At 42.7% G+C, this 12,369-nt stretch overlaps 1 protein-coding gene across 3 annotated transcripts in view; it reads right to left on the bottom strand.

Annotated features, from left to right (window-relative positions):
- The window catches only part of LOC138964058 (uncharacterized), a 66,395-nt gene extending 55,800 nt beyond the window's left edge, over positions 1-10,595 (bottom strand). For all 3 annotated transcript variants that reach the window (XR_011454995.1, XM_070335945.1, XM_070335946.1), the window contains exon 1: positions 10,377-10,595. Coding sequence is in view for 2 of the 3 variants with exons in the window: in XM_070335945.1 (XP_070192046.1) it covers positions 10,377-10,595 (219 nt within the window). In the remaining variant the exon portion in view is untranslated. The remainder of the gene's footprint in view (positions 1-10,376) is intronic.
- Between the last annotated feature and the right edge of the window lie 1,774 nt (positions 10,596-12,369).

Below are 12,369 nucleotides of genomic sequence, written 5' to 3'. Positions count from 1 at the left end.
ATCTTTCGACTTTGGGCATTTTGTGGTGTTTAGGGACAGAAAATAATTGGTTTAGTCCTGTTTCATCGGGAAGTTAGCAGAAAAGGGTATGCTATCGACATTTGTACAGCTGAAAAACATTCTCGAGAAGAATTTCAAGTTGTCAGTGTATGCTGTTGTCATCGTGTGGTACAGATGGGTAAACCGGAACCATGCATCTTTGTTATTGCCAATATGCTTTTGGATATTGGCAAAAATGGCCGACTTCCGTAGCATTATGCTTTGATGATCGGAAGAGACCATCCAATCACAGCCCCCGAATTCCCCCACGTGTCCATCAGAATAGCTATATAGGGGTTTATAGTCTCCTGCAATGTGCACAGCACACCCTAATAGACCCTCCACACCATACCCCAACTACTCTCTTGTTCGTTCCTTAGGTGAAAATCTATTTTATTCTCAAAACTATTTTAGATTTATGTAATTACTCGTCAATATACGACAAACTATTTTATACGCAACATTATTTAGAGGCCAGTACCATGTGTATATACCTCATATCTGTGTGAGCGAATGTGTTCGGTGCGTCACTGGGCATAGATAGCTTTCTTAAACTGCAAGTGAAATGAAAAAAGGCTTATGTGCTGTATATAATTATCTGCTTTTAAGCTCTCCCTGTACAAATCTGAATCACCTGTTTTAACCTTTGATTTTATAAAGTGGCTCTGAAATTATATCACTTTTTATAAAGTACTTTTTTGGAAAATAAACGTATACTTTTAACATCCTATTCCCAATGCTCTTGGAGACAACGGGTGCCAAACCCAATTATATTAAATCACACTATCTAGAAGAAGAATTTATCCCTCTTAACAAACTTTTATCATCACTACTCCTGCCACCCCGTCATCCTCCCCTCTTTTCTCACTTTTACCAGCTCCTTAGCGTATCACCAACTCTTGTCCCAAATAGAAATAGTTTCTGAGAGGACGTAAACTCCCCCCTTTAGTTTCTGCAATGTGATATTGTGACGATAAGGGGGGAATTAGTTTGCGCTGCATGACACAATGTTGAGCGTCAGTTTTAAGAGCTCTTGCGTGCTTCACACTGTTGGGTTTATCAGCCAGGCGATTGACACATGCGTCGTTTTGAGGACACTCAAACGGAGATTGCAAAGCCAAGTTTCCTCCAATCTGGAAGCTGCAAAAAGTGGTAACTAGGAACAAGACGGGTGTGTGTACATTGCTGCTCGTGTCACAGGCACATAGCCAATGTTTCGGAAAGGAGAAAAGAGGGGTCCGTTTTGTGCCACACTCCTTCACGTGAAAACATTGTGACAAACTGCGACAGTGTGTTTTTGCTACAACTGATCTGCGACACACCTTGCAAATAGTTGCAGCAAGGGGCTACGCATGCGGAAAAGCTACCCCAGTAGACTCAATAGGCGACAGGTAAATATGTTGTGCCCAGCCGTTGTGGATATCCCTCCTGACGATAAGGCCTGTTATAGTGAGGACAGGAACAATCACCCCGATAGCTTCAACACACGGTGAGAAAGGACAGTAAACGCTATCCAAATAACTGCAAGCTTAGCCAGGGTCATTCGTACAAGTGAGTTTTACATTAATGAGTGAATCACACCGGTCTTTAGCTTACATTTCCGTCATTGCACTATCACAAAAAAAAGAAGAATGGGAATAGATGAAAAGGGAACAAGTCGCGTAAGGCGAAATAACAACATTTAGTCAAGCTGTCGAACTCACAGAATGAAACTGAACGCAATGCAACGCAGCAAGACCGTATACTCGTAGCATCGTCAGTCCACCGCTCACGGCAAAGGCAGTGAAATTGACAAGAAGAGCAGAGTAGTACTTGCGCTGAGAAGGATAGCACGCTTTTCTGTACTTCTCTTTGTTTTAACTTTCTGAGCGTGTTTTTAATCCAAACATATCATATCTATATGTTTTTGGAATCAGGAACCGACAAGGAATAAGATGAAAGTGTTTTTAAATTGATTTCGAAATTTTAATTTTCATATTAATTTTTATATATTTAATTTTCAGAGCTTATTCTTAATCCAAATATAACATATTTATATGTTTTTGGAATCAGCAAATGATGGAGAATAAGATGAATGTAAATTTGGATCGTTTTATAAAAAAAATATTTTTTTTACAATTTTCAGTTTTTTAATGACCAAAGTCATTAAGTAATTTTTAAGCCACCAAGCTGAAATGCAATACCGAAGTCCGGGCTTCGTCGAACATTACTTGACAAAAATTTCAACCAATTTGGTTGAAAAATGAGGGCGTGACAGTGCCGCCTCAACTTTCACGAAAAGCCGGATATGACGTCATCAAAGACATTTATCAAAAAAATGAAAAAAAAGTATGGGGATATCATACCCAGGAACTCTCATGTCAAATTTTATAAAGATCGGTCCAGTAGTTTGGTCTGAATCGCTCTACACGCACACACACACACACACACACACACACATACACACACACATACACCACGACCCTCGTCTCGATTCCCCCCTCGATGTTAAAACATTTAGTCATAACTTGACTAAATGTAATAAATGTCTTTGATGACGTCATATCCGGCTTTTTGTAAAAGTTGAGGCGGCACTGTCACACCCTCATTTTTCAATCAAATTGATTAAAATTTTTGCCAAGCAATCTTCGACGAAGGCCGGACTTTGGTATTGCATTTCAGCTTGGAGGCTTAAAAATTAATTAATGACTTTGGTCATTAAAAATCCGAAAATTGTAATTAAAATTATTTTTTTATAAAACGATCCAAAATTACGTTCATCTTATTCTTCATTATTGTTTGATTCCAAAAACATATAGATATGTTATATTTGGATTAAAAACAAGCTCTGAAAATTAAAAATATAAAAATTATGATTAAAATTAAATTTCCGAAATCGATTTAAAAACAAATTTATCTTATTCCTTGTCGGTTCCTGATTCAAAAAACATATAGATATGATATGTTTGGATTAAAAACACGCTCAGAAAGTTAAAGCGAAGAGAGGTACAGAAAAGCGTGCTATGCAGCACAGCGCAACCACTACCGCGCTGAACAGGCTCGTCAATTTCACTGCCTTTTGTACGAGCGGCGGAGTACGGTCATTGTGAAAAAATTCAGTGCGTTCAGTTTCATTCCGTGAGTTCCACAGCTTGACTAAATGTAGTAATTTCGCCTTACGCGACTTGTTAGTTTTCTAACTGCCTTAGTTCAAATGCAGTCCTTTCGATGTCTTTCTCGCAGTTGATCGGGAGGCGGCCTCACGATGCGAATCCTGGCAGTCGACAGAACCCCTTAAAAACACAATTACCACACACACACACACACACACACAAACATACACATGCACGCACGCACACACACACACAAACATACACACAAGCACGCACACGCACACACACACACACACACACACACACACACACACACACACACACACAAAGAGTGGGGGGTGGGGGGGGGGGAAGGAAAAAGCGGCTCACTCGAAAATTGAATTTCGACGGTTATTTTCCACTTTTTATTCAATTTAACTGCTGCTATATATACACCTGAAAAAGAAAGCCATATTTATTATTCGTGCAAAAACACGCGACAAAACTTCAATCAAGAAATGAACGTCAGTGATAGAAAATGATGTCACGCCTGGCTTCCCTGCACCTGCCGTTCTGAGAAACGAGAACTTGATGGTCCATCATTGGGAGCAGTGAAAGAGCACCCCCAACATTATCGCGTGGAAAAGCCACGCTTCACCTCAGGTCACCGTGCACCGCGTACGCTCAGCTCTTTTTATTTTTTTAATGTTTTATGTGTCGTTTTTCTGACTGGAAAGGAGGATGTCACACGACACGAGGCAGTGTAACCGCAAAAGCAAAACAAACTTGAAATCCTTTTATATTAGATTGTATTAATTTAAAGAGACAAGACACCCACGAAGACTTGCAGAAAATTGTACAAATTATCCGATTTTTGTTTTGATCCCGTCATTACTCGAGTCTGGGCACAATGTGATGATCCGCGTAAACACACAAAAAACAAACTAATGTTGTACTTTTAACTCTGCAAAATACAACATGTTTACAGACAAGAGTAGGCCTTCTTCTTGTCCGACTACTAATAGAATTACCACAACGCATTTGCCATGGTCATTTAAATCACAGCCCAAAGGAATCCCCGGAAAAATGGAGCGATACCTTTTTGCATTTAAAAGCTCTTTCAAAACTGACATTGGTTAACGTTGGAATAGAAAAAGTATAGTAAAACAATCTTCTTGTCACTCCAGATTTAACCGTTTAAATCTTCAACTGACCGAAAAACGGTTACCGAAAAACGGTTACAGAAAAACGGACAAAGTGGTCTGACTGGAACGCCGTTACAAAAACTAACAAAGACAACACTGAGATGAGAACGAGTCTTGAAGTATATTCTGAACGCAATGAATACATCGAATGAAAGACGAAAGGAAAGAAAGAAAGAAAAAAAGAAGAGAAATCTCGTGTGGCATGGGAGTATGTTGTGAAACATCTTCTTCGTTCTGCTGCTGTTCCCAATATGGATGTTAAAGATATGTCTCTTCTTGTGTAAATCATCATGTAAATCTTCACAAATACGTCCAGGCTTTTCCATGCGCTAGGACTAGGATCATCCAGAATGTTACCTGCGCTAGGACTAGGATCATCCAGAATGTTACCTGCGCTAGGACTAGGATCATCCAGAATGTTACCTGCGCTAGGACTAGGAGCATCCAGAATGTTACCTGCGCTAGGACTAGGATCATCCAGAATGTTACCTGCGCTAGGACTAGGATCATCCAGAATGTTACCTGCGCTAGGACTAGGATCATCCAGAATGTTACCTGCGCTAGGACTAGGATCATCCAGAATGTTACCTGCGCTAGGACTAGGATCATCGAGAATGTTACCTGCGCTAGGACTAGGATCATCCAGAATGTTACCTGCAATAGGACTAGGAGCATCCAGAATGTTACCTGCGCTAGGACTAGGAGCATCCAGAATGTTACCTGCGCTAGGACTAGGAGCATCCAGAATGTTACCTGCGCTAGGACTAGGATCATCCAGAATGTTACCTGCGCTAGGACTAGGATCATCCAGAATGTTACCTGCGCTAGGACTAGGATCATCCAGAATGTTACCTGCGCTAGGACTAGGATCATCCAGAATGTTACCTGCGCTAGGACTAGGATCATCCAGAATGTTACCTGCGCTAGGACTAGGATCATCCAGAATGTTACCTGCGCTAGGACTAGGATCATCGAGAATGTTACCTGCGCTAGGACTAGGATCATCCAGAATGTTACCTGCGCTAGGACTAGGATCATCCAGAATGTTACCTGCGCTAGGACTAGGATCACCCAGAATGTTACCTGCGCTAGGACTAGGATCATCCAGAATGTTACCTGCGCTAGGACTAGGATCATCCAGAATGTTACCTGCGCTAGGACTAGGATCATCCAGAATGTTACCTGCGCTAGGACTAGGAGCATCCAGAATGTTACCTGCGCTAGGACTAGGATCATCCAGAATGTTACCTGCGCTAGGACTAGGAGCATCCAGAATGTTACCTGCGCTAGGACTAGGAGCATCCAGAATGTTACCTGCGCTAGGACTAGGATCATCCAGAATGTTACCTGCGCTAGGACTAGGATCATCCAGAATGTTACCTGCGCTCGGACTAGGAGCATCCAGAATGTTACCTGCGCTAGGACTAGGAGCATCCAGAATGTTACCTGCGCTAGGACTAGGATCATCCAGAATGTTACCTGCGCTAGGACTAGGAGCATCCAGAATGTTACCTGCGCTAGGACTAGGATCATCCAGAATGTTACCTGCGCTAGGACTAGGAGCATCCAGAATGTTACCTGCGCTCGGACTAGGATCATCCAGAATGTTACCTGCGCTAGGACTAGGATCATCCAGAATGTTACCTGCGCTAGGACTAGGAGCATCCAGAATGTTACCTGCGCTCGGACTAGGATCATCCAGAATGTTACCTGCGCTAGGACTAGGATCATCCAGAATGTTACCTGCGCTAGGACTAGGAGCATCCAGAATGTTACCTGCGCTCGGACTAGGAGCATCCAGAATGTTACCTGCGCTCGGACTAGGATCATCCAGAATGTTACCTGCGCTAGGACTAGGAGCATCCAGAATGTTACCTGCGCTAGGACTAGGAGCATCCAGAATGTTACCTGCGCTAGGACTAGGAGCATCCAGAATGTTACCTGCGCTAGGACTAGGAGCATCCAGAATGTTACCTGCGCTAGGACTAGGAGCATCCAGAATGTTACCTGCGCTAGGACTAGGAGCATCCAGAATGTTACCTGCGCTAGGACTAGGAGTTCGACACGTGCCGACAGTCAGCAGCCTGACTGCTTTGTGTGCACGGTGGCTGAATGAAGTTGGTAGCTGACAATACATTCAGCAACAATTCCTGTTCTGCACAGGTTACAGTTAGGATGTAAGTTTCTGGTGTGTGTCGAAGTCAGAGGATGCTGTTACGCACTGTAAAAGCCTGGAGATGTTTGTGGTGCTTTACATGGTCGTTTACAAGAGAAGGTAGGCGAGTGTACGGTGTGCGTGGTGTGCGTGGTGTGTGTGTGTGTGTGTGTGTGTGTGTGTGTGTGTGTGTGTGTGTGTGTGTGAGTGTGTGTGTGTGTGTGTGTGTGTGTGTGTGTGTGTGTGAGTGTGTGTGTCTGTGTGTGTGTGTGTGTGCGTGTTACAAATAAATTCACATTTAAAATCCTACAATACACAGCCTGTTGATTTATTGTATATTGTGACAAAATGGAGGGATGGTCTTATTCCTAGTTAAGGCAGGTCAAATGGAGACAGGGATATTACTCTTCATACACAAAGGGAAGCCACTGAGTTTTGTCGCCATTTTTTCCTGGCAGGCTGGGAATTCGAACACATCGAACAGGGAACGCAGAAGAAGAAGAAGAAGAAGAAGAACACGTCGAACATTCGAATGACGTAAATAGAACAAACGTCACATTTTTCAGGCAGCGGAAGTGTGGTGACGCGGCCCAGAACAAATGACGTCAGAAAATGACGACACCGCCAGAAATAAAAACATTGCGACACGCCTACCAACCACGAGGTCAAAAACACGTGGGCATCTAATGAAATCGGTACAAAGCCGTTCTCTTTGCCAGTGACATCGTAATAATCACCAAAGCTAACATTGAAGCTCCGGTAGCAGGTAAGAGAGTGTCTCCCAACCCGTGATGCTCACAGCGTGATTGCATCAGAATACCACATGTTAAAACCGGTGTTTGAACTAGAATAACAGCCAGTAGTATTAAGAACAAGTGTCTTGTGTATGCAGCCCTCTTTTTACTGTACGCTGGCAGCAGATAATACAATAATTGAAGTCCTTCGAGGCATAAGGGGCCCATAAGGCGAAAAATTGCTTTAATTCCACCCTCAAAAAGTCCCAGCCTTCAAACCGTAACAAATAACAGTACGCACTATTAAGCAAAATTATAAACCAAGCCTTGATTATTAATTTTTATTATTACACTTGTATCAAACAAGTGACCTCCACCTTTTGATTGGCGTTTTTATTACATTTGAATCGGACTTGTGGCCTTTCAAAGTTGCGGTGACCTTTGACTTTCAACAGAGGTCATATGTAACAGTGGTTTTTAAAAACATAATTTAGTTGGCTCATATATCTGAGACAAATGATCGGACAACAGCCCTTTACATTATCGTGACACATATTTTTCTGAGGCACACTGGACAGTAATAGTGCAAAGGGTGGGGTTAATCAAGGGAGTGAACCCCCCCTAAAAACACTACCAACCTGTCGTTTTTTTGTTTTTTTTTAATGCCGTTTTGATCGCTCTTGCGTTTACAACCCATCTCATCAAATCGTAATTTATTTCCAGGCTACCAGCAATAAAATACCTCAACATGAGGAACAAATTTAAAATAAACTCTGGCAAAAGACGTGACGTCACAAAGTTTGAGTATGCGCAACATTTTCGTTTACCAGTGCACTTCGTTACCTGCCCATTGCTGCTTTGGGTGATATTTTTTAAATGACTATTCCTATGCAGATGTTTGTGTAATTGGCCGTTTTCAAAACATACCCATTTTTCGATTTTTCGGTCCAAAATTCAAAACGGGCACTGTCTTCCGAGACTCATAGCTCCGAAACGAATCCACTACCCTATATTTTTTTTTATGCTGAATGCATAGCAGACAGATTGAACTTAAAAAATAACCAACTTTTGGGAGAAACCAAATTATATTTAACGGGTCCAGTGAACTACCTTAAAGCGTAAGGCTTGAGAAGGTGAGCCGAATCGTTTACACGGGAAGTACTGTGATGAAAAATAGCACAAACAATGATACATATCCAAGTGGTGACGCTTTACAATTTAGGCAAAAAAAAAATAAAGGTGTGGTTAAGGTAACATAGCCACAAAAAAAGGGTAGGAAGGTAGGCAATCACTTTTTTTTAAAACTTTTTTTTCTAATGTGTACAAATTAAACCTACTTGACAGGGAAATAAGTGTGCGACTCGAGCGCTTTCGCTTTCATTGCGTTTTTTGCACTCGTTGGCTCACGTAAGTGTAGCCTATGCGATCGTAACTTTGTCTGTCTGTGCGTGCGTGCGTGCGTGCGTGCGTGCGTCTGTGCGTGTGTATGTCTGTGGTAGAAACTCTAACATTTGAAGACGTCACATTACATTGACGTCACATTATGACGTAAGAGGGTTAGACGTCACGCGAAGGAAGTACTGACAGTCTCGGTCATTATTATTTTGAGCGCGCCGAGACTAGTTGGCAGTCGTGTCCTTGTAAGTAGGCTACATGCAGACAGACAGATCTAGATCTAGTGTCTCGCTTTCTTGCACAGTTTCACCTATGCTCTTTCTGTGTGTGTGTGTGTGTGTGTGTGTGTGTGTGTGTGTGTGTGTGTGTGTGTGTGTCGGAGTGATTGAGTTTGTGTTACTGTTTGTCGATTTCTTACGTGAGCCTTGATGGCTTCGCCTCTTGTTGGTAGCCTATGCGATGATAAACTTTGTCTGTCTGTGCGTGCGTGTGTGTGTGTGTGTGTGATAGAAACTTTAACATTTCCGAGTCTATGGATTACGTCAGTCTCGGTCAAAAGTGTTCGACGTGTGTGATAGAAACTATTTGAAGACGTCACATTATGACGTAAGAGGGTTAGACGTCACGCAAAGGAATTACTGAAAGTCTCGGTCATTGTTATTGTGAGCGGGCCGAGACTACTTGGCAGATCCAGGGTCTCGCTTTCTTGCACAGTTTCACCTATGCTTACTGTGTGTGTGTGTGTGTGTGTGTGTGTGTGTGTGTGTGTGTGTGTGTGTGTGTGTGTGTGTGTGTGTGTGTGTGTGTGTGTGTGTGTATGTGTGACGGAGTGATTGAGTTTGTGTTACTGTTTGTCGATTTCTTACGTGAGCCTTGAAGGCTTCGCCTCTTGTTTTTGTTTTGTTTTGTTTTGTTGACAAATGTAATAAAAAGTTATAGGGTCGGCCCCTAAAAATAGGGTAGGTCGGGTTACCGTAACCACACCTATTTTTTTTAGGCCTTAAATATGCAAGTATATACTACCCATAGTTTGTGTTGCTGGGCATGAAATATGGTGTAACAAACTGCTGGCTACAAGAAACAGGCACATCGTGTCAACACCATTAATGTTAAAGGGAAGTTAATCATCTGACTCAAGTGTTGCAAGTAATCGTCACAGATTTTGAAATGGTGGCATAAAGTTATTGCCTGTCCGTCTTGAGAGGTCAATTAGCATTTTATTTTCTGTGCATTTCAACAGAGTGTTGTTTGTTGCATTAACGATCACCCTACTCTATACTAACATTTTTAAACTTCCTTGGTTTGAGAGAGAGAGAGAGAGAGAGAGAGAGAGAGAGAGAGAGAGAGAGAGACAGAGAGAGACAGAGAGAGACAGAGAGACAGAGAGACAGAGAGAGAGAGAGTTTTGAAATGTTTAGTTACAAACACACGCGCACGCACGTTCACGAACACACACACGCACGCACGAACGCACGCACACACATACACGCACGCATGCAAGCACACACGCAGCATGAATACAAGTTTCAGGGGAATGCACCACGCACGTACGAAGACATATGACCACGTAAACAAAACGGCAGCAACAAATTAACAGAAACTGGCAGCCAAAAAGAATTTAATAAAAAAAAAGCCACACAAAAAAGCCAAAACAAATATAACAGCAAAAAGATTTTTAAAAAAAGAAAGAAAATTGCAGCAATCATTTTTAACAAAATAGAGAATCAGAGTAGACAGTGGGACATACAGACAGACCAACACTGACAAGCACACTCACCTGAGTCATATTTCTGCCGCAGCCGCAGTTAACATCCTCCAGACGCAAACTCTGAAGTGACCTCCTTCGTGCAGACGACGCCTGGGTGACAGGGGACTGCAGCACAGCAGCGGCGACTATCATCAGAGCCAAGAACCGGAGGACCACCGAACACATAACACAGCCCTGTCCCCGGGCCCTCAGAATTAGGGGCCTCAGTTTACTACAAGGGAGATGCATGTGACACGTCAGGGTTTTCCGCTCTTCTGAGCGCTGGCGTCGGGTGGGTCTTGCTTTCAACAAATCGCAAAAAGGAAAATGTAAGCGGTCACAGTTAGCGTGGCTGCCTGTAGCATTTATCCGGGACACTTTCCATTCAAATACCAAGGTGTGTCGGAGCAGGAGACATCCCCTGACCACTTAACAATTTAACGGTCAACATTTCTGTCCAAGTCACTCCCACGCGTACACTGAAAACCACAACGTTCAAATCTGGCTGTGTTTTGCCATGACCGTTGATTACAATGCTGAATAGTATTTAACGTATGCATCAGCTCCTAGATGTGAGTTCCTGCTTTTCCTACTCCTGCTGCTTCTAGACAAGGTAAGGTGACATCAGAAAGCGTAGGTCTTGGGGAAAAGTAGTCTTGCATACGTAATTTATCATGCACGCAAACACAGTGGGGCTTTGTTTATGTATTCAAAAGTATCGTAAACTAATATCTATTCAAGGTTGCGACGACCTTATGCTTCTGCACCGATACAAAAAACCTACCTGCAGAACATGTCTCTAGATTTTAAACACGGATATGCACAGAAAAGAGGTCAACCCGTGGGTTGGGGGGGGGGGGGGGGAGGTTCGGTCGTCACAGTGCGTATCTAGCTCGTTCCTTAAAGGAACACTATCGGCTTGCGAATTGATCAGAGGTGAAGATTTAAAATGTACGTCATAATAATGCTGTATTACAATATAATAGTCTTGCCACCATGAATGTTCCGTTGAGAAAATAAAGTACTACTGTATTGCATTGTATTGCACTGTACTGTTTAGTATAATACTAAGTATGCGTGCTTGTGTGCGTGCGAGCTTGAGTGTGTATGTGTGCGTGTGTGTTTGTGTGTGTGTTTGTGTGTGTGTGCGTGCGTACGCACATGTTTGCGCGCGCTTATGTGTGTGTTTGCTTTTCAGACCTGTCAGCCAGACCTCCGACCAGTTGCTGTTGAATAATCACCAGGAAAGAAAAGGCCGACACGAAACAAGAAACAGAGGCATTCGCTTGGTTTCGCATTCTTTATCCCAATGATGCAAGAGACAGATACGGCGGAGAACAGAGTGAGGCTGTGTTTACTCACACTTCTTCTTACAAGGCCCTACCTGTTACTTTCCATATCAAATTTAAATTATTGCTAGAGTGGACACAAATCGGACACTCATTAGACGGGTGCAATGGCCTGGTGGATAAGACGCCGGCCTCCCATGCGGAAGGTGGCATTTTCGAATCCCGGTCGCGCCTGGAAAGGGTTGAGATTTTTCCGATCTCCCAGGTCAACATATGTGCAGACCTCCTAGCAGGCAGCGAATTTGACCCTCGATGCGTGATGTAAAGTGTCCTACTCCTTGCATTGGTGTCCCTCTTCCGTCAAAATCAATTTTTCTTTCTAATTTTTGCGACAGTAATACGGGTACGCTTACACACCATATTTCCATTGTCACAAGAGATCTGAGTGCGGACAAAAAGACAAAAACAAAACAAAACAAACAAACAAACAAACATAAAGAAAGAAACAAACAAACGATTAACCAAACAAGCAAGCAAGCAAACAAACAAACAAAGAAAGAAACACAAAACAGAGGTAGGTCCTTTGCTCACAAGGCAATGTGATAGCTTTGAAACTTTGTGGTCGTTATCGGCATGGGTTCTTATCCAAGTTCGGCGGGAATTTATTTCCAAGTGTCAACTTTGAGCAGAATCTTCCATGTACATGCGTGCATAGGATAAAAATCCAAAGGTGA

This window comes from Littorina saxatilis, linkage group LG4 (genome assembly GCF_037325665.1).
Source record: "Littorina saxatilis isolate snail1 linkage group LG4, US_GU_Lsax_2.0, whole genome shotgun sequence".
NCBI classification, from domain to species: Eukaryota; Metazoa; Mollusca; class Gastropoda; order Littorinimorpha; family Littorinidae; genus Littorina; species Littorina saxatilis.
Note: the sequence above shows the minus strand (reverse complement) of the source record. Positions and strands in the feature narration are given on the sequence as shown.